This window comes from Myxocyprinus asiaticus, chromosome 45, assembly GCF_019703515.2.
Source record: "Myxocyprinus asiaticus isolate MX2 ecotype Aquarium Trade chromosome 45, UBuf_Myxa_2, whole genome shotgun sequence".
NCBI lineage: Eukaryota > Metazoa > Chordata > Actinopteri > Cypriniformes > Catostomidae > Myxocyprinus > Myxocyprinus asiaticus.
Window position 1 is genome coordinate 23,415,405 of NC_059388.1, and position 22,766 is coordinate 23,438,170.

A 22,766-nucleotide genomic window follows, 5' to 3' on the forward strand; every position below is an offset into this window, starting at 1 on the left:
CCATAATGCCTGGAATAGGACAAGCTCGGTCACCCTAGGGCTCTGGAAAGAAGAGCACGTATAGGACACCCAAAGCAGTTATTAAGAAGAATTAGACAAAAAGATTGTAAACAAGAATACTCAAACTTGTATGTACTGACAAAAGAGTCAGTATATATACTGTATATACTATACTATATACTGTATGATCTATTTATACATATATATATGTATGTACGTATGTATGTATGCATGCATATACATAATATCGATATAATTTAGTAATGTCAGATCCCTGCTGATTCCCACCCCTCATAAACAACAGTTAGAGATGAGTCTGTCAGCACTTCGGGCTACATTGGTATAAACACATATACACACAAGACACACACACAGTCCTTTATGTTCCCAAATTAAATAGTTCCCTGTAAAATGCCTATGTAGCATTAATTATGCATGTCTCAGCCATTCCTATGTTCCTGTCCCACAAAAACAATAGAAGAAAGAGTACAGCCTTGGGATAAAGTTGTCAAATGTCAGTCAAAAGGGATTTTTACTGCCTTGTTAAGCCTCTTTTTAAAAAGAGCTCTGAACTACTCCAGTGCCTTTTAAATTTCATGGAATCCACAAGAAAGAAGAGAATTGCACCATTCATAAGAAAGGAGAAATATCTTTACCATGTTATTAGCAATGTTTCCACTTATAAACCTCTCTTTAAAAGTGCACTCTGTAATTTTTTATGTGTCATCTTGGACTTACACTGACACCTAGTGGCTTGGATGCAGCATCATTTAAAATCAATCAGTTTCAGATGCCATTGTAGAAATGTAGTATTCACAGTCAGCCATGATTATTTTAATCAGTGAGAGAAAGTGTCAAATAACAGGACGGTTACTGAGATTAAGCGAGTAGTATTCGGCTGGTCATGTGCAGACCCTCTCCATGTAGAATAAAACAGCTTTTGTAAGGCTACTGATATGACTGGAGTCTTCATTTTAATGTGAGTGGTCATGATTTCCTACATATATTGCAAAATTACAAATCATATCTTTAGGAGTTAAACTTTTTTTAATGAGGAAAAAATTACTGAGTGCACCTTTAAGCTCTGTTCAATCTGCTGGGGTTTAGTCAGACTATTTCTATGTGTGCTGTGGAGAAAATGATGGAAGCAAAGACACAAAGCTATTTGGACTAGGGGGATTTTCCTGTCTGACTCAATCTGGCAACCCAGGGTCAGGCAGCTGATGACATCATCAGCGCGCCACAGACAGCCCTCTGCGCATGACACTGCTGACACCAAACACCCCTGAGTGCACACGGGCTGTCTGACTCCAAGCCTCACAGATATCACAATACAGACAAAATATCATCAGAGAACAACTTCATGCTTGCCAAGGACAGTAAACTTCCCTGAGTCATATAAAGAACTGATAAAGTGTCCCAGAAGACATTGCATAGACAGCAAAACCAACAGACTTCAACAAAGCGAGGGGAAGTAGTAATTGCTGCTGTTATACACCTGTTTTAAGATGTAATAGGATGTCATTGCTATTATCAGTCATGATCTTGACCCCTGACCCTATCAATAACCTAGACAGCCGTGCTGTTAGAGATAGACTGTCATTCCACTGACGCCATTAACGCTCGAGCTACCGCGCAATTTAATAAGACTTTAACAAGCTTGTAAATGTAGTTAGTTATGTAATCCAATGGTTAAAACGCATCACCTTACAAGTCATGCACTACAGTAAAAGTGTTTAAATGTCATAAGGAACAGGGATAAAATTAAGTTTTTATGAACTGATAATCCATTGTTTTACTCGTGATTTGTGTAAAAAAATAAATAAAATAAAAGTCATCGTTTTAGCGCCTCTAGTGTTCATTTCACCAGGAAACTGCCGTGATACAAACAACGAACCAAAAATTACTTAGCAATAGCCTATGAACCCAGTTTGACTATTCACCCCAAAACTTCTGTCAAATTTTACTCACCCTCATGTCATCGGTTACGACACATGCGAGAACCAATGGCATTTACACTACAGATGTCAAACCAGGAATCCATGGTTTTTTTAGTTACGGCAGAGGACAATATTTAGTTTGATGACTTCACTGTGTAACAATTTTTTTTTTGTTCCTGGGTAGTAAGTGTTATTTCCTAATTGCTTATGCCTCAAAAGTATAGAAAATGGCTATTATTCCCCACACACTTTGCTTTTGTGACCAGGACAGTGATATTTTGAAATTTACCTATTTCCAATGAGAAAACGAGCAAATTTGTGTCTTTTCGTTCACATAAAGTCAGAAAAAACAACATATGAATCCAAATTAACATGTATTTATACTAAAGTAATATTCAAAGCCGTGTTGGTCCATAATGGTAACAAGTACCCGTCTCTTCCCCTTACTCACTTGGTGCACCTCAAAGAGGATTACAACAGCATCAAGACCTTGCTGGATGCCTTGAAGTATGATGAGTACGGCTGGGAGGTCATAGCAGACTTCAAAATGGTGGCATTCCTGATGGGTCTCCAAGGCGGTTTTACCAAGTTTCCCTACTATCTTTGCCTATGGGACAGCAGGGACACCAAGGCGCACTTCCACAGGCGGGACTGGCCGCAGCGGACCGTGTTCTCTGTGGGGAGGAACAATGTCAAGTGGGAGCCACTGGTGGACCCCTGGAAGGTGCTGATCAAATTGGGCCTTATGAAACAATTTGTCAGAGCTCTAAATAAGGAGTCGGCAGCCTTCAAGTACCTTCAAAACTTCTTCCCTAAGCTGTCTGAGGCAAAGGTCAAAGCTGGTGTCTTTGTCGGACCACAGATAAAGAAGGATTTTGGATTCATATGTTGTTTTTTCTGACTTTATGTGAACGAAAAGACGTTTTCTCATTGGAAATAGGTACATTTCAAAATATCACTGTCCTGGTCACAAAAGCAAAGTTTGTGGGGAATAATAGCCATTTTCTATACTTTTGAGGCATAAGCAATTAGGAAATAACACTTACTACCCAGGAACAAAAACTGTGTTACATAGTGTTCATTTTCAGACTCTGAATGTAGTGCATAAAAGTCGGACTATTTTAATGGTACTTTTATGGTGTTTTCTTGCCATTTTGGTGCTTGACAGCTTCTGTTTCCATTCACTTACATTAAGCAGCATAAATATTCTACTAGACTTCTTTTTTTGTGATCCACAGAAGAAAAAAATATGGTTCAAAACTATGATAGTGAGTGAGTAAATGATGACAGCACTTATTTTTGAGTGAGCTATTCCTTTAAATGCAGTATTTCAGACTTACATCAAAACAAGTCTGAGAAATGCTTAAAATGAGCATGTTCTAAAATGTGAAACTCCAAGCATCACTGTGAGCAGCTGAAAACATTAAAGAGAGGCTCAGATACCACTTACAACAGAGCTGAAGTCCAAGTCAGCCTTCCAGCACCCCTTACACAGCATTCCATAACCAATACAGATTTCCCTCATCTGTCTCTATCAGTTTCTGTTCTCCTGCATGGTCCATTAAACACCTGGAGCTTGCAGATGGTCTTGGGTTTAGACAGTAACAGAAGATCACATAGCAAGTGTCAGATCTTATCCTGAATAAACAAATTCTGAATCCCTGAGGCCTATTTGCTGTCATGAACAGTGCAATTGGAGTCATCTTTTAGAGTCATTCACAGCTGTTTCTCATTCACAAAATCATACACTTCTCTCAAAACAGTAACAATATAAACTCTAAGATATAAAACATTTCTCTAAGAGTGACAAAAATAATCCAAATACAACCAGTGATAAATAAATGCTGTTCTTTATTGTTTAATACAAACCGTTGAGTTTCCCACAAGAACAAAGGCGTTATAAGCTGAAACTGTTCAACACACACACACACACACACCTGATAACCGCCAACTCAGGATGCACCTGGATTGTCTGTAGCATTGCTTGCTGATATCCAGCATTATTGTATAAACAGCACATTTTGGGCATTAAAGATATTAATAAACTGAGCAGGACTGGGAGAAATTGAGGAAAGCACTATGTCCATGTCAAATCTCTGAAAAGGGGGAAGAGTAGTGCGTGAGTGTATGTAGGGGGTGTTCGCTGGCCATGCTTTAACATTCCACTGAACTGACTAGTCCCTGACACATGGTAACAATTAAAGACGCTGTTGTATGCAAAGAGCAGGACGACACAACAGAGAAAGAGGGGGAGAGAACATGTCTGCGAGTGACTGAAGATTGCTGGATCAAGTGCCTCTTGTTCGTAAAAAGAAAGACATATTAATTTCTATCTTGCCTGACTTATACTGCTGCTTAATGAAAACTCCAGACTGAAATCCCAGGGCTCAACAACAAGGATGGCATGATGGCCAGAGGTCATTGTTAGAGAGTTTTTGACCCAATGGATGGAACTGTCACTTAAATTCTCACTAGATTACATGTACATGCTGCCTGATCTCATAAAAATTACGTAACTGTGGCAACATTTTTGCTAAATTATATATTGTGGTTTATTACACATATGGCGGCCAAAAAGTGTGCAAAATTTCTCCAAAAAAAGATGGTTTCTAAGGTTAACCCTTTAAACTCTGATTGGCCCGCCGAGAAAAAAATAATGATCAAAATATCAATAAATACAGTCTTCCTGACCAACACAATATAGGTATCATTTTAAAGCTTAGAAGCTGTACTTTACAATGCCTGTAGGCATTATGACCAAAACTGAACAAATGCTTTCAAATTTGTAGACAAATCAGAAGTGTTCTGTTTTGATAATTTATTAATAATTTTGCACTGTACATATTATTACAATCAATAAAAACATCAAACTGATCAAATAGCCATGTGTCATATGTCATTGGAAAGCTCTCAACGAGTAGGATACAACCAGCCTATTTGTTTACTCACAGACAAGAATATAGCAAGTAATAGCTAAGTAAATGTCTTTGACATACATGTTACATGTAAAAAAGTGTTGCTTATAAGCCGCGTTTTCACTTATAACTTCCCGAAAAATAAATAGAACATGAAATATCACATACCACTACTGAGAAGAGGGGATTCCCATTAAAACGAGCCCACACAAAACATAATCAGATGCATAGATCCTTAGATAATCCACACAAAGAACAATGTGCACAGAGCACATAATGTGCTATCTGGCTAAAAACTCCTTAGCTTCCCTGGATCAGATGACTTAATCGGAAATTATGTAGTATGTTGTCCATTATCATGGAACGCTAAACCAATCGTATTAGGATTCAGATCGCTGCAACCAGAGGTGGAAGTCATTCAAATATGGGCAGAGAGGATCCTTCACTCTAATTACATTTGGCCACCAGGAGATGGTGCCAAGTCCACAGGCTTAATGATGGCTCAAATGACACAGAATGGAACTGAATGAGATCTCGTTACTCATGCATGCATGCTTTGGAGAGAGAGAATACCTTTAGTCAATGTTGTATTTGCATGTGTAATTAGTTATATGTACAATTATTATGCATTATTTGTTTGGAGAGGCTTTTGGATAAATAATTTTTGTAATGCTATAACTTTTGATTGCTCTGTCATATCAACACAAAATTTTATGATTGGGAATAAATCAACAGCAGTTTTTCAGAGCTACCTTATGTACACCCTGAGATATATAACGTCAAATCAGAAAAATAAGAAAAAAAGTTATTTTTGGCTTTGGCTTTTGTCTCATATTTATCATAATCTATATCATTAAAGAATTTGAAAAGTTTTCTTTAAAATAACACCAAACAATTGACCCTCATTGTTTTTTTTTGTAGAGTTATAGGCCTTTAATTTTGGGAATGCCACTGAAACAGGAAATCTTTAAAAACACCTTCAGAGCTTAAAGGGTAAATCAAGTTTTAAATCAACAAAACCTACCCCCCTCCATAAATCTTGAAAGTATGCCTAACCGATAGTGTCAGAAAAAGCAAATGTGAGATGAAAAACGCAATTGCAAATGTATCACCTTACAAGACATGTAGCATTGTGTGTGGAACACAGCAAAAAGTACATGTTTATGAACTAAAAATCTGCTGTTTTACTTGTGATTTGTGTTAAAGGCAATAAAAGTCCTTGTTGTAACATCTCTTGTCTTAATTTCACTAGGAAACTGCCACAATACATACAACGAGCCACGTTAAAATTAAATTAGCAAAAATGTAGGTATAGTAACGTGATTTTATGAGACAGTGAGACGACTCTAGAGTAAGAATCATAGTTGGAGCATCAGTATGAATGGGTTGAAAACCATGAATCAGTTAATTTTCCAGATTAAAATCACAATGCACTGTATATTGTTTTTTGTTTGTTTTGTAAATAAAACTTTAGGTTTAATGAAAAGTATCAGTATATTTTTTTCTGACATTTGATTATGATTATGTTGCTTTATCATTTTTGTGATGGCAGAAGAAACCATTATTGTTAAGCCCTGAATTATCCTTATTTTATGTCTGTAGCCAGCGCTTGCATAGAGCTGAACCCAAACAGAGATAAGCTCTGCTAGCCTACTAAAAGATAAAACATGCAACATTCATCTGAAACAAGGAGTGAATCGATTAAATCGCTAGTGTAAAACTGCAGCGGAAACCTCTGCTCAATGAGCCAGGAAAGAAATACAAAGAGCGAAGTAGAGCATGACTTGATAAGTCACTTTCCTAATAAAGTCCCGAAAGCATTTAAGGGGCCCACATAACCACACTCATTACATAAAAATCAAAAGAAACCTCCCCGCAGAATCAAGTGTCTATCTGGCTGTCCAACCCTATCTATCTACGTCAATCAGGACATCCTTTCTGTACACCCACTGTCCTTTGTCACTAGTCAGTGAGCTTGAGAAAGAGAGAGCAGAAAAGAGAGGAAAGGGGGACACTCGTTCTGGTCTATTGTCATGTACTCATCAACTCTATCAGTGACTCACTCTTTCTCTTTCTTACAACCCAAATAACCTGCAGGGGGTCACTCTCTGGGTCTGTTAGACTATTTAAAGCACCTGTTACTAGATAGAAACCAGAGGCCAGTTGTCTGTCTATCAATCACTCACTCAAAGAGGGGCTAAAAGCTAAAGATTCCTGTCCAGAGTCATCATTACTTCCTGCCAAAACTCAGTAAAATATTTTGGGAGGATGTATACATTTTTTCTACATTTATGTCAGCTATAGATTCTACCGTTTTGCTTACAATCAGGGTTATTTATTAACCCTAAAACAATTGTGTCTCTGACGCTTTCTGCCTGTCAATCATTTTGCGTGTTCTCATAGTATTGCAGTTGCAACAAATTTTTATGCCATGTTGTTCATAACAGTTGTCAGTTAAGGGCACTATTTTGCTGCTGTTGTTTTGGAAAACCACTTCTGGACGGTGTCGGTCTAAAAAAGGTAATTTGGTTTCTTTGTGGAGTGCAGGGTTTTGGAAAGAGGGGGTGTGGCTAATGCAACGGCTCAGTCTCGTGGAAGTAGAATGGCTGAAATCACTTAGAGCACCTTTAAATCAAGTAGAAATAGATAATTGAGGTAACAATTACAGGTTACCACTTTTTTCAGTGTATTAGATCAACAACAGTCTGTCTAAGTAGAGTTATATATTCATCATATTAAAGTCTTGATAAGTGTGTACATGCCAATATATAGCTATGTTATACAACATGTTATACAACAGTCTATTAATTTGATTGGACAAGCAGGTTTCAAGAATAATGGAACGTCTCACTGTTTGTATCATTCTGCTTGTCCGTCTTTGCACTTTAATTAGGAACACTACAGGTCCTAATAAAGTGCCTCACGTGGTCTTATGCTGTTGTAGACCATCTGCCTCAAGATTTGATGTGTGGTGCATTCTGAGATGCTATTCTGCTCACTACAGTTGTACAGAGTGGTTATCTGAGTTACCGTAGCCTTTCTGTCAGCTCGAACCAGTCTGGCCATTCTCCATTGACCTCTCTTATCAACAAAGCGCTTCCGTCCGCAGACCTGCCACTCACTGGATGTTTTTTTTTGTTTTTGGCACCATTCTGAGTAAACTCTACAGACTGTTGTGTGTGAAAATCCCAGGAGATAAGCAGTTACAGAAATACTCAAACCAGCCCATCTGGCACCAACAATCAAGCCACAGGTGAATTCTCTGAGATCAAATTTTTTCCCCCATTCTGATGGTTGATGTGAACATTAACTGCAGCTCCTGACCCGTATCTGAATGATTTTATGCACTACACTGCTGCCAAACGATTGGCTGATTAGATAATCGCATGAGGTGTCCAGGTGTTCCTAATAAAGAAAAAAGTTCCTAATAAAAAAAAGCAATATCAGGCCTGTAGCCTTGTACACTGTGAAAAGCAAAATTGAGTAAATGTACCTCAGAGAGCTATTTCTATGTGATCTAACCATAAAAATAATTTAAAAATACCTGGTGTAACCTACTGTAGTCATATTAAACAATATTTTCAATATTCAATTACACTGCTGAAACACAAGCCTGCTGATATTCAATATAACAGCACTCTTGCTCATGTGATAGGCTACTGCTTATTTCTCACACATTACATCTGCATGAGTGACTGTATGTAGTGATAAAACAAATGAGGTGAGTGCTATTTCCTGTTGAGGCAGCAGGCCAACTTCCATTTCACTCACACAGACACACAGCTTCTTGAGCAAGGGTATGAGAGTACTTCCTGCACTTCTGTCACCCTACACTCTCTTGTAGAGGCAAGTACCCTTCTGGAAAGATCTGTCTCATTATCAAATGACAGCCGACTGAAAGCCCTGCTGTCATGTGCCACTGTGTAAAGACGGTTGGCTCGTTCCCCCCAACTAGTATTGGGAGTCACATCTGCAGTCAAAGTCCCACTTACACATTTATATGCATTTGATAGAAGCAACTTACAGTGCATTCAAAGTATACATTTTATCAGTATGTGTGTTCCTTGGGAATCAAACCCATGACCTTGTTTTGATAGTGCCATGCTCTACCATTTGAGTTCAGGAACTATCTTTTATCATTTGTCTGTCTTTATTACCAGCAAAACAACAGTAATAGTAATGAGCATTGCACTTTCTCTCCTCTCATTATCACAGAGTTGTTGTATGTCTAGTTGTTCTGAGAGAATGTCATGCTGCCCTGACACCTACCCAATAGCCACCAGAACAATCTAGCGCTTTCTCCATTGCAAAACCACCAACACTGACCCTGGAACAAATCCCAGGGTCATTTTATGATAGAAGCCAAAATATCCAGAAACAGCAAACCTGCTTTTTGATTAATATGTCTAATTATGTTCATTGGTGCATTACGATAAAACAAAATAAGCCTAGTGCAGCTGTTGATACACAAGAGTTTGCCTAAATAAGTCCACATTTACTGATGTTGAAGTCCTAGTTTAGTTTAGTGGAAGGTGATCAGAATATCTAATAATCAGCACCTTTTTTTAAAGGGATAGTTCACCCAAAAAAGAAAATTCTCTCATCATTTACTCGCCCTCATGCCATCCCAAATGTGTATGACTTTCTTTCTTCTGCAGAACACAAACAAAGCTTTTTAGAAGAGTATCTCAGCTCTGTAGGTCCATACAATGCAAGAGTATGGTGAACAGAACTCTGAAGCTCCAAAAAGCACATAAATGTAGCTTAACAGTAATCCATAAGACTCCAGTGGTTTAATTCATGTTTTCTGAAGCGCTTCAGTCGGTTTTGTTTTTTCACTATACATCTTGATATCTCAGGGCATTTTCACACCTGGCTCGTTTGGAGCGTTTATTTCGGAACCTGTCGCGTAATCTCCCTTTTTTCGGTTCATTTAGGCATATATGAATATGCAATCGCACTCGGATCCGTACCAAAACAATCGGTCCGAAACCACCTCGTTCAGGTTGTTTCACCTGCAATCACCGATTGCAAATGAACTCTGGAGCGGTTCGCTTGTGGTGAGAATGCAAACCGACCCAACGGACCAACCTGCATCACTATGCATGATCACACAAATTTCACACAAATACCAATAACATGCAATTAATTTACATGACCATAAATGTTTTAAGGCAACACAATGCAAAAGAGGGTTAAACATTCGTGAAATGCTAATAAGCTATAGCGATTAGATAAGCGATAGATATGCGAATAACCATGAACATACCTGAAATTCGTCATTGCATGCCTTCTTTTCTGAAAATGTCTTGTGATTGCTCTTCTTCGAAACAAGTGCATGGCAGTATTATTGTTCAGACGAAGCTTTGATTCCCGCTCAAACTGATAAATTTATATAACAGTGATTAGAAAAAAAGCCACAATAAGCCCGCTGAGCTGTTATCCATCCATCTTGATGGATAACCAACCGGCCGGTATAAGCGGAACCCCAGAACATAAACAATGCTCTTTGACCAATGAGGGGACAGTTTACTCACATGTGACTTGCATAAACAGATTTTGGTCCGTTTGGAAATGTTGCCTTGTGAAAGTGATCCGAACCAAGGAGAAAATGCAACACTGTAACAATTTAGTCCCCGTTTCGGAACAAAGCAAAAGTCTACAAGTCTGAAAACAGCCTCAGTTACCTTGGTGATCATGATTTCAAGCTTGATTACACTTCCTAGTGCCATCTAGTGCTCTGCTTTTTTCCTACTTTTATGCTGCCTTTATGTCCTTTTTGGAACTTCAAATTTCTGCTCACCATCCACTTGCATTGTATGGACCTACAGAGCTGAGATATTCTTCTAAAAATCTTAGTTTGTGTTCTGCAGAAGAAAGAAAGTCATACATATCTGGGATGGCATAAGGGTGAGTAAATGATGAGAGAATTTTCATTTTTGGAGGAATTATTCCTTTAATATGCATAATTGAATGACATAATGCAATAAAAGTAGCCAAGAACAACACATAAAAAGAGACAAAACTCTGTGAACAATTATTTTTGCAGCACATTGGAAATGTTTGCAGGAAGCACACAAATCAAAACATTGACCCATTAAGAATACACTCTAATCAATGGTAATTTCATGCCTGCAGTCTCTTTCCAAATGAGGTGGATCCACAAATCTATACCAACATTGATCTTGTGTCAGTTTTGGGACCACGCAACATAACAGTGCCCCAAAGCCCAGGGGTATAATATACCAAAGATCTCAAACTTACTGAAAAAAATAACTCAAAGTGCTGCCCTATAGGATCTTTTGTTGCATTGTATATTGTTATTGCAGCACATGTCAGATCAGAGCCAAAAATACCATGAAGAATATCTATAGAAAGGTGATCCCTGATTCTTTACATACGCAAGATAAATGGAGATATTATGCGTACTCATACAGTAATCTGGGCTAATTATATGTTTGATGAGTCAAGGTATGATGTCATTCTGCAATTCTATATGCCACTGCTTAATTATGTCCAAAATACTCTTTATAATAGCTTTATAAAACTGATAAAATAATACAAAAACTTTCATTAATGACCAGGGACTAAAAATGAAATGATACTCATTTCAGTTCATTCTGCATAGAAACTGTATTTTCGTTCCAGTTCCAGTGTTCCGCAGTGTCCTTTCCAATTGGTAAACGGTTGGAATGAAATAAAAGAACACTTAATAATGTTCTTTTTAAAAGTGCTCTGTGCTAAGGGTGGGTGAAATACCAGTTGCAGTGTTGCCAGATCTCAAGTGAAACAAGCTTTCTTTGGGCAACAGGAAGTTGTGTAGTTCCGAGAATTGACTGTGACCTTTTATCTTTGGTTTCATGAAAAAAAATTATCGGAACGAAATGAACCAGTTATTACCAGCATTTAAAAATAACGTTTTCACTCCGGAACAATTGAAAGGGATTTTGTTTCCGTTTCTGGTTACGTTCTGCAAAAAATAAAAATAAATAAATAAATAAAAATGTTTGTTTGCGGTTTTCATTGAACTGTTTTTAGTCCCTGTTATTAACATTAACAAACGTTTTTGCATTGCTTAACATAGTAATTATTAAATGTAGCTAACATTTAAAAAGCTAAAAATGTAAAGAAACTTTCATTAATACTGTATACTTTCATATTAAAATGCACAGTAACTACACTGAAAAAATTACTAGTAGGTACAATTAACTTAATTTTTATTTTGCAGTTTTTGCACAAATTTTTTTTAGAGTAAATTTTAATGCTATTAAAACTAAACTTCATTACATAATATTGATTAAAAAGAGTGAGTAAATGTAACATTTCAGTTAATACAGTTACTTTTACTTACAAATCCGATGTACATTTAGTAAAATTTAAAATTACCTGTGAAATTTACTCAAATAAGCGAATAAATTCGACAAGGGTTCTAATTTAAGATTGATACATGATGATGCATAAAGACAACAAACAATCATGAATAATGTTTACTTATAAGCTAGAGCATTTCTTTTTGCATATTTGAATTTTACAAGTACAAACATAGTTTACTTATTTTCAAATTAACGCTTTAACTTATTCAATGTAGAAAGTATTTAAGCTTTATTATTGAAATTATTTTTTAGTGTACTAATACGTTAAGCATGTCAATATATTTATAACGTTTTTCCAATAATTATTAGGCACAAACAAACAAAAAATCAATATTTATAGTTGTCTGTCATGTCTCAAAAACGCCCCCTTAACCCGCAACCACATCCATTAGGAGCGGAAAACAACAAGCGAGTTGGGCGCATATACATGCAATAAAACAAGACTTACCTATAGATACTAGTTTGATGTGTTCCCTTTCCAGAAACTCTAATGCGACGGAGACATTCTCTAGTTTCATCTGCCTGAAATTGGGTCTGGAGTGGTACTTTCGGTACATTTTCTTCTGGCTGAGAACTTCCAGCAGTCCGATGAGCTTGAGACCGTCGCTCAGGTCCTTCTGAAAGTCGTTGATCTTCTTGTTGATGCATTTCAGGTGTTCGTTGCACCACCTGGTGAAGGTGTTCTGCTGGATCTTCTTCCAGGGCGCATCCTCAGCCAGGTCCTTCTCCGTGGCCGGCATCTCCTCGTCTCCGTCCTCGCCGTTGTCGGTGCCCTGGTAATACTGCGGCGGCAGCTGCTGGTCGTAGTATGTATTATTGCTCATCATGTTTTCCCGTTTTTCTTTGGCCCCCCTTTTATACGGCAATTAGAGAAACCCGCGTGCGAACTTTTACAGCTCGATGGGGAGCGGGGCAGTGCCAGGCGCGCGCGCGCTCTCGCGTGGAAAAAAAATAGTTTTGTTTTTTTTAGTTTAAAAAGTTGTGGTGGTAAAAAAAAAAAAAAAAAAAAAAAAAAACTCCAATTCTGTGAGGGGTAAAATCTTCAGTGATTGTTGAGATAGGAACCGTCTTGAACCACTTTTCTGTAGAATGAAAGATTGCAGAATGAAAAATAAAATGTGCTATTAACGTTCCAGAATGCGCCTTTCTTTCAATTCTATAATTTAAATGTTTAAATTGTATTAACCGTCACTTTTCATGGGCCGTTCAAAAGGAACTCGTGCTCAGCGCAACGCATGTGTCTCGAGACCTGCTTTTAAAAGTTAACGTTCTTTTTTCAAAACTGATTCTCCTGCGCGAGACGCTGAAAAAACAAAACAGTGAAGACTCGGAGTATAACAGACGTACCTGTAGCGCGTATTTAGGGTACATATAAAAACAATTGAAACACGGCGTTGACGGAATCAAAACGAGTTCAGTGTGAACGGCCCCTTAGAATGTACAACGCCGTGAAAGAGAACATATAAATACCTGCTGGTTTCACATGAAGTTTTTCTTGACTAAAAGAAAGTACAGCAGCCGCACGGCAGAGTGGAGTGTAGCTTCATATACTTGAATGGTTAAATTAAGCATAAAGCGCTTTAAAAATCTGAGACCCCCTCCAGCAGCGCTCACACGTCAGTGTGATGGATCTCCTGGTATGCTGCTGTCATCATGACCATATACAACTGCAGGATGGGTGATTCTCTAATCTGACCGAGCGAGTGATACCGGCACCCCATTGGGCGATGCGCACGGCGGGGAAGGTGATTGGATGCACACCCCCCCAGCACCGCCACAGTTGTGACTGTCATCTTTATTTTTAGGAACGCCAAATTGGGCACATGGGGGGTCTGGAGTTGGGCTTGTTGTAAAAAGTTGTGCCTTGACCAGAGGAGCAAATGACAGCATAAATTAAATGAAGTCACTGAGGCGTTTTAACACAGTGTGCTAAATACACACCAAAGCATACTTAGAGAAAAAAAAAGGCATGACAGGCAATTTATTAATAAACAATATATGGCATTGCTGTTTATTAATATGACCGCAATTGACAAATCTCTATTCTACTAAATGAAGTCATGTGTACTGGCTGTTTATAAATCAGTTCAGTCAATGAACCACATATTACATTTTCTAAGTGCTTAGAAAATGATAAATGAGGGTAATAAATGAGTTCATAAAGTACATTCTAGAGGCTATAGATTGGGTAATAATTAGCCATTTTAATGTACACTCACTGAGCACTTTATTAGGAACGCCTGTACACCTACTTATTCATGCGATTATCTATTCAGCCAATCGTGTGGCAGCAGTGCAGTGCATAAAGTCATGCAGATACAGGTCAGGAGCTTCAGTTAATGTTCACATCAACCATCAGAATGGGGAAAAAATGTGATCTCAGTGATTTCGACAGTGGCATGATTGTTGGTGCCAGACGGGCTGGTTTGAGTATTTCTGTAACTGCTGATCTCCTGGGATTTTCACACACAACAGTCTCTAGAGTTTGCACAGAATGGTGACAAAAACTAAAAACATCCAGTGAGCAGAAGTTCTGCAGACGGAAACACCTTGTTGATGAGAGAGGCCAGACTGGTTCGAGCTGACAGAAAGGCTACGGTAACTCAGATAACCACTCTGTACAATTGTAGTGAGCAGAATAGCATCTCAGAATGCACAACATGTCAAACCTTGAGGCAGATGGTCTACAACAGCAGAAGGCCATGTCCGGCACTTTATTAGGACCTGTAGTGTTCCTAATAAAGTGCTCAGTGAGTGTATATAGTACATGTAAACAATGAAATCATCATTCCAGTCCTGAAAATAACTGCTTACAAATTAGTTAATGACCTCAGGTCACAGTTCTGTCAAATGTCACAACCTGTAAGCTTGCGTTATTTAACATGGTGCATACTCACTCTCTATATGTGGTTTAAACCAGGGACTAAAAACGGTTTATTGAACGAAAACCGAACGTATTTTTTTTGCAGAAAGGATACAAAGTCCCTTTCAATTGTGCCAGGATTGAAAACTTTATTTTTAAATGCTGGTAACCGGTTTATAACCCGTTAATTTAGTTTCCAATCATTTTGATTTATGAAACCAAAGACCAAAGGGTTTATCACAGTACATTTTCTGAATTACACCACTTCCTGTTGCCCAAAAATGAGGCTTCACTCTTTTTAGTTAAACATGATAAGCATATGCTTTGATTCTAAAGGAAACTGCTGAATAACACATTTTTTGCCTCATTGCACGTTGCGGATATAGCCTTCCGTGACTAGCTGAAGACCTTTTTTGCAACTATAAATAATTACTACATATACATGCATAATTAATCCACATGCAAGGAAAAATATCAAGGTAAAATGTATGTTTCGAAGTCTCCACCGAATTATTGTTAGGTATGATGCATTTATACAGATTTGATGCTGCCGTTTTTTTTACTGAGAAGCAGATCTGTAATTAAAGCAATTAATGAAAATAAAATTAAACAATTATTAAATTATTGGGGCCTGGGTAGCTCAGCGAGTAAAGACGCTGACTACCACCCCTGGAGTTCACAACTTCTAATCCAGGACATGCTGAGAGACTCCAGACAGGTCTCCTAAGCAACCAAATCGGCCCAGTTGCTAGGGAGGGTAGAGTCACATGGGGTAACCTCCTCGTGGTCGCTATAATGTGGTTTGCTCTCGGTGGGGCACGTGGCGAGTTGTGGGTGGATGCCGCGGTGGATGGTGTGAAGCCTCCACACGCGCTATGTCTCCGCGGTAACGCGCTCAACAAGCCAGGTGATAAGATGCGCGGGTTGACGGTCTCTGAAGCGGAGGCTACTGAGATTCGTCCTCCGCCACCCGGATTGAGGTGAGTCACTACGCCTCCACAAGGACTTAGAGCACTTTGGGAAATGGGCATTCCAAATTGGGGAGAAAAAAAAAAAAAAAAAATAAAATAAATATATATATATATATATATATTATTAAAATGAAATAATTAGTATAAGTGCCAACGCAGTGTGCGCGTATATGCAGGAGAGAAAGTTTTTGGCTATTAATTGATTTTAAATATTTTTGGGGTTATATTTAATATTAAGAGTACATTTATTGAAAAGACGTTATTTTATATAGGCTGCTGTATACTATGCTTGCTATGATTTCTATGCTGATAATTTCCCCACATGGGGACACATAGACATTCAAACATCTTACAGTATTTAAATATTACAAAGATGTAACACAAAGTGGTGCTATACAATAGTCATACAATTGATTTTAAGACACTGTCTGTATCTAAATGTACTGTATATCGTGAATGTGTAAAAGTATGACCGAATGAGTAAGCACTTACCTGTTTTTGCCATTCAGACTTTTTGTCCACTAGTGACTAAACCATATAAAGGCATATAGTTCACCATTACTGGAAAAACAGGAACCCCCATGGATACCCTGTTGTATGTGTCATACACACAAAAACTCACATACACACATAGACATAACATTCAGAAGTGTCCAACATAAACAACCCTTTTCTACTCACAGACACACAAAACCCACAAATAGAATAGTTTCATACTCCCAGAATGATGTCACATTTGTGATTCAGCACCTCAGCATGCTGATCTAGTCAATGATGTCACATCTGTGATTCAACCAATAAGTATGTTCATGCAGCTTTGAAAACTTGGATGTTAATGGAATAGTTCACCCCAAAAAAATTAAATTCTGTCATTATTTACTAACCTTCATGTTGTTCCAAAACTGTATGACTTTCTTTCTACCATGGATCACAAAAGGAGATGCTAAGCAGAATGTTAGCCTCAGTCACCATTCACTTTCATTGCATCTTTTTTCCATGAACAACATAAGGGTGAGTTAATGATGACAGAATTTTTCTTTTTGGAACGATCCCTTAAATTGACAGAAAACCAAATGTAGAGGGTAGAAAAGGGCAGAATAAAAAGGAAAGACGAAGAAGAGAGAGGAGAGCAGTTGAAGAGAGTGATGTTCATCATTTTGTGAAGGGATACACAATCACATCTAACAGATTGTACCACAGAAAATACACTTATTTTCACAAATTTTGTATAAATAAATGAGTACATTTGTTAAATCAGTATACCATGGATAAACTACTTTATTTTTTCCCCATTCATTTACAAAATATGCTGTGTACATTATTACCAAAATACTCCAAATTGTATTATTATTTATTGTACATAAATGCCTGTTAAGGCAGGACAACATAGAAACATGTCAAAGACACTGTACAGTACAATTACAGTTACACAACCACATACAGAAAAGCAGCAGCATTGCCACATTGTCAGATACACACATTTCCATACATTTATATACTCCCCAACATCCAGTAAAGCGGCATTTACACCTTTCATGGATTTCTAACAATTCTGTTTGCCTGTAAAATTCACAATTGTCCTATAACTTAAGTTAGAAAATAAACTGAACAGAGGAGAGACTTTGTAGTGGTGTGGAGATAATGTATGGACTTAAATAAGCAACAAAATTACATTCAAAATTCATCACTGAGACCATATAGTATCGATAAAGCTTAGATTTTTATATAGTATTTCATAATCCATTTGGAGAAAGACTGAGCTTTCCAAAGATTGCCTACGTTCAGTTTCTTGTCGTATTGGATTTATCCATGATCAAAGTAACAGAGCATTGAACAGATAAAACAAAATAGAACAGAAATGACATTGGTCATTAGTCTTAGACACAAAACAAATATGAAAGGTTTTTAAAAAAAAAAATTGCAAAAAGAAACAATTTAAGTTGTTACAACAATTTCAGGTTTCAGGATGCAGATTTGGACAGTTCATGCGAAGTCTACTTGGCAGTCTTGTATGAAATTCTCACACAAGCTGAATTTTACCACTGGTTTCTATCACTCAGCATGCAGAATCTACCATCACGGACATGCATATACACAATCTGTAAATATTACAAGATTTACAAGTACTGAGTGGAAGAGTTATTGAGAGTGGAGAGACTTTAGTCTGTGTAAGTCATGTCTTTAAAAACAAAATATCCTTTTTATCTGACTACATCATCATAATTGATCAATTCATCATCATTGTAAATTCGAAACAAATTAAAGCAATAGTTCCCCCTAAAATGAAAATTCTGTCATAATTTACTCGCCCTCATGTTTTTCCAAACCCATATGATGATTTCTGGTGAAAAACAACCTGAACTTCAAAGGAAAATTCTGGGTTCAATACAAGTTAATCTTAATCGACAGCATTCATGGCATAATATTAATTACCACAAACATTTATTTTGACTTGCCCCTCCTTTTCTTTAAAAAGCAAAAATTTGGGTTACAGTGAGACACTTACAATGGAAGTGAATGGGGGCCAATCCGTAAATGTTAAAATACTCACTGTTTCAAAAGTATAGCTACGAGACACAAACAGTATTTGTATTAACATGATTTTAGTGTGATAAAATGGCTTACTATCCTTTTCTGTGTAAAGTTATAGCTAACTGTAAGGTCAACAAATCCTAAAATGACTGTAAAAATTATGATTTTAACAACTTTACAGCTCAAAAAATAGAAGAATTAATGTAAGTGATTTTATAAAATTATAAGCTTCACATTTATGCCTTTAAACCCTCCAAAAATTGGCCCCATTCACTTCCAGTGTAAATTCCTCACTGTATCCTTGATTTTTGCTTTTTTTTTTTTTAAAGAAAAAGAGGGATGAGTTGAAATTATTTTTTTGGTAATCAACATTATGCCACACATGCTTTCAATTGAGCTTAACTTGTATTGAGCCCAGAATATTCCTTTAAGTCATAGTGCTCATGATCGTGCAATGGACATCAAGATTTTAACTAAAAAATAACTTGAAAAACGACCATATCCTATTGCATGCCTTCAGAAGACTTGGATTATGATGCACGAATCACATGAACTACTTTTATTATAATTTTGGGTACTTATTTAAGCTTTAAAGTGAGGCAATATCCACTGCCATTGTATTGAATAGAGGCCTGCGATATTCATTGAAACATCTTTTGTGTTCTGCATAAGAAAGAAAGTCATACAGAATTAGAACGACATGAGGGTGAGTAAACTATGACAGAATTTTCATTTTTGGGTGAATTATTCCTTTACACGTTTTTAGATTTCAAAGTAATAAAACTTTCAATACATTGCGGCACAAATACCACATTTTTATTTAAAAGACAAGTCACTGTGTAGCATGCACTGTCTTTTAGAAAGTCAGTTCACCACATAGAACATACAGCTGTGCTACCACTGAGTTCTGAGTCTATAAACAGGAGAGCAAAAACAGCACTTGACAACCTTAGGATATACTGTAGATATACCCAAACACAGACTTATCAACAACAACTATCCCAGGTCTGAGAGTGTCATCTATATTTTAAAACCACGCTACAGAGAAATCACTGCCACAATGCTAGTCAACTATCTAGAAGCAAGTATTTCCACAGTACTACAATGTAGTTACTTCGTAGAGAAGTCTACTTTGTGTTTGTTGAAAATGACTCCTAAAGACATCAGGTGAGGACAATTTGTGTGTATACCAGAAAAGATTATATAGCAATAGAGATTCTAGTAATAAAGTGATAGATTTTGTTCATAACAATAGTACCTCAAGGCTTAAAGCATTAGATTACCAGAATCTTTACATGGTGGATATGAATTTAGTACAGATAATATTGATCTTCATACAAGAAAGTATTTCTACAATAGTCCCCATCCACACAGAGACCCCAAAATTAAGTCTCTGACAATTGAAGAGACTACTGAAAGAAAAAAGATACGTATAAGTACATTTCTCCCTTGCAAACCTCTTTAGTTGAAGATAAATCATTTAAGACATGTTACATATTTTTGGTGAAAGGAAGTATGGAAGTTTCTGCTTACAGGTAGCACTCTTATTAGCTTTGTAATTAAGATATGTGTATTTATGCTACAGATCTGAATTGCATTGTGAGCGATATTTAATGTCTCAGTAAAGTTTCTCTTTAACAGTTTTTTTATAACATTTTGGACCATAATATCTCGTGAATGCTCTTTTTAAAAAATAAAACAACACAGGTTTCTTTGCAAAGAAAAGATCATAAAGATTCATAAGACAAATTTGCTGTGTAATTGCAAAAATTCAAACTTTAAGATAAAATCACTACAACATCAATGCAATAATGGAAATATAGTAGATCTGTGCTTGTTCATTACACTCTATTGTTTTCGAGATATTTCTGCATTAGTCAACCATTTTATAAAAATATGTCTCACTCTTTTTAGCATCATTTATCAATCTATTCGCACAAAATCAATCTATAGATTTCATGTCTCTGAATAAATTCAGATACAAAAATATCTGTGTACATTTAAAATAAGATCAAGTTAAATTGCAGAGCGCATTTACCTGCTGGGATTATCTTAAACCACCTTGATGGCCCACTGAATTCTTGAAACACTCGATTGTGTTTTCCTTCAAAATCAATAGCTTTTATCACAACATAAAAATAACAAATAACATTCACATGAGTATTCTCCTTTGATAGCATACAGTGAGTTATTGTACAATTGGTTTTGGTTGAAACCGAAGGGAACGTGCAATGGAAAAAAAAGTGAATGAATTTTCAATTAATTCAGCCCAAACACAAATGATTCTGACAGTACTGTGACTTCAGTACATAATAACTGAAAATGCCAGGGAAGGATCTTAAAATATTAAATAGTACTGCATGCTCCTACCTAATTGAAAAAGCAGTGAAGCAAAAAGCAATTTGTGGCATCCAAATCATTACTGATGAAGAACAGAATCCTCTTCATCCAAAGGAGATCCGAAATCTGTTTATTTTGAGGAGGAAAAAAAAAAAGAGGTAAAATGTGCAAATGTTCTATCGAAAAGTGATAAGGCAAATAGTATCTGGAGGATGTCTGAAATGGTCAGTCATCCATTAAGGAAGAAAAAACAACAACTCATGAATTGGATTGGGAAGCTGGATCAGTCAGAATCCTGGAGTTCTTCTCCATTCTGACCATTCATATACCCATGGTATCAGTGTCTGTAGCACTGCTGGTTAAAACGGATATGATTGTCTACAAAAGCAGAGCAAAGCAGTTGAGATGGCAAACAACCAGCACAATGCACATCGAAAAGCATCACATTTGGAGCCATTGGTGGTTAAATGTGGTCAAGATGATAGAAATTGTGTACCAGGGTGAGGCGATTGGTTGGGCTGATGGTCGATGATGAGGTCACTTCCTGTCAACCCTCAGGCCAAAGCTCTGGCCAAACTCGGAATGAGTAAAACTGCTGCTGCTGCCACAGCAACAACCATCGCCAGGTTCCAGTCTCCATCACTCTCCTGAGGTCAATAGGAGGGAGAGAATAAAATCAGAGGGCAAAGAGAAGTAAACTGAGCTTTTTGATCATTTTTGTCTTTTAATTCTTATTTAAAGACCCTATGGAATAAAAATTTGAGTTTTGTTGTTTATAGTCCATGTATGCTAGCTTTGAGGCCATTGCTAACATACTCTTAAAAGCAACCTAGTCTCATAGAATGAAAGTTACTATAACTCAGTTTTTGCAAACTGAGATTTACATGCTGCTTTCTACATTTTGCTGCAGTTTCTTGTCAAATTAACACTAGATGCGCTACAACAACTGTGCATTTTATTCACTTTCATATAAATCACGGGTACAAATGCTGACTATGACTTTATAAACACTTATTTTTCACTCTATTACTCATTCACTGCTATGTTATTATATCCAAACACTTTTACTCTAACGCATCATTTGAAAAACGATACATTTTAATGCTTGTATTTCAAACCCACCTTCATTTACACACTTATTCCAACATGATTCGCTTGTGCGGTAGCTCACCTGATAAGAGTGTTGGACTTTGGACTCGGAGACCAAGCCTCAAGCCCAGCCAAGGATGCTCGAAACGAAAGTGAAAGTGCCATAAAAGTGACACTAGATGACGTGGTTGCTTCTATAAATGCGCTTTTCGTGTCGAATATGCTTTCGTGTTGAATCGTTTAGGTTAAGGTGTAGGTTAAGCGTATGGATGTCTGATTTGTTCACCTCTCATTTATCGTTTAAGACACTATTGTTTATGTTTAGGTGTTGGTCGTTAAAACATCCATATAAAATTCACTTTACAAACCTCTTTTGATAACAACATAATTTTACTCATTTGTGGCACCCCCCACTGGACATTTCACAAGGAAACTGCATCCGAACATGTAATACAGCATATCATTTTGGTTTGCAAAAATGTTGCCATTATCATGTAAATTTCATGAGATCAGGCTGCCTAAAAGTTTAAGCAGATATATATTAAAATTGACTTTCTCTTCTAAGAAAATGGACAAACACATTGACAGCTCATTTTACATTAAACCAATTTTTGTCCAATAAAATGCAATTGGCTGTATAAAATAAAGTTACCAGCCCACAACTTTATGTTTTAATAGGAAATACATCAACAAAGAAAAGAACATTGTTCTTGTCAAACCATTTCATAGGCTCTATACCTTTG

At 37.0% G+C, this 22,766-nt stretch overlaps 2 protein-coding genes across 8 annotated transcripts in view; both read right to left on the minus strand.

Annotated features, from left to right (window-relative positions):
• LOC127435478 (filamin-C-like) overlaps positions 1-13,203 on the minus strand; it is a 73,577-nt gene extending 60,374 nt beyond the window's left edge. For all 3 annotated transcript variants that reach the window (XM_051689017.1, XM_051689016.1, XM_051689015.1), the window contains exon 1: positions 12,677-13,203. In XM_051689017.1, the coding sequence (XP_051544977.1) occupies positions 12,677-13,055 (379 nt within the window). In that variant the 5' untranslated portion in view covers positions 13,056-13,203. The remainder of the gene's footprint in view (positions 1-12,676) is intronic.
• Positions 13,204-17,316: 4,113 nt separating this feature from the next.
• The window catches only part of LOC127435484 (coiled-coil domain-containing protein 136-like), a 43,785-nt gene continuing 38,335 nt past the window's right edge, over positions 17,317-22,766 (minus strand). For 3 of the 5 annotated variants that reach the window (XR_007896236.1, XM_051689029.1, XM_051689028.1), the window contains one exon: positions 17,317-21,581. Coding sequence is in view for 1 of the 5 variants with exons in the window: in XM_051689029.1 (XP_051544989.1) it covers positions 21,489-21,581 (93 nt within the window). In the remaining 4 variants the exon portion in view is untranslated. The remainder of the gene's footprint in view (positions 21,582-22,766) is intronic. The other 2 variants (XR_007896235.1, XR_007896234.1) reach the window with 2 other exon arrangements.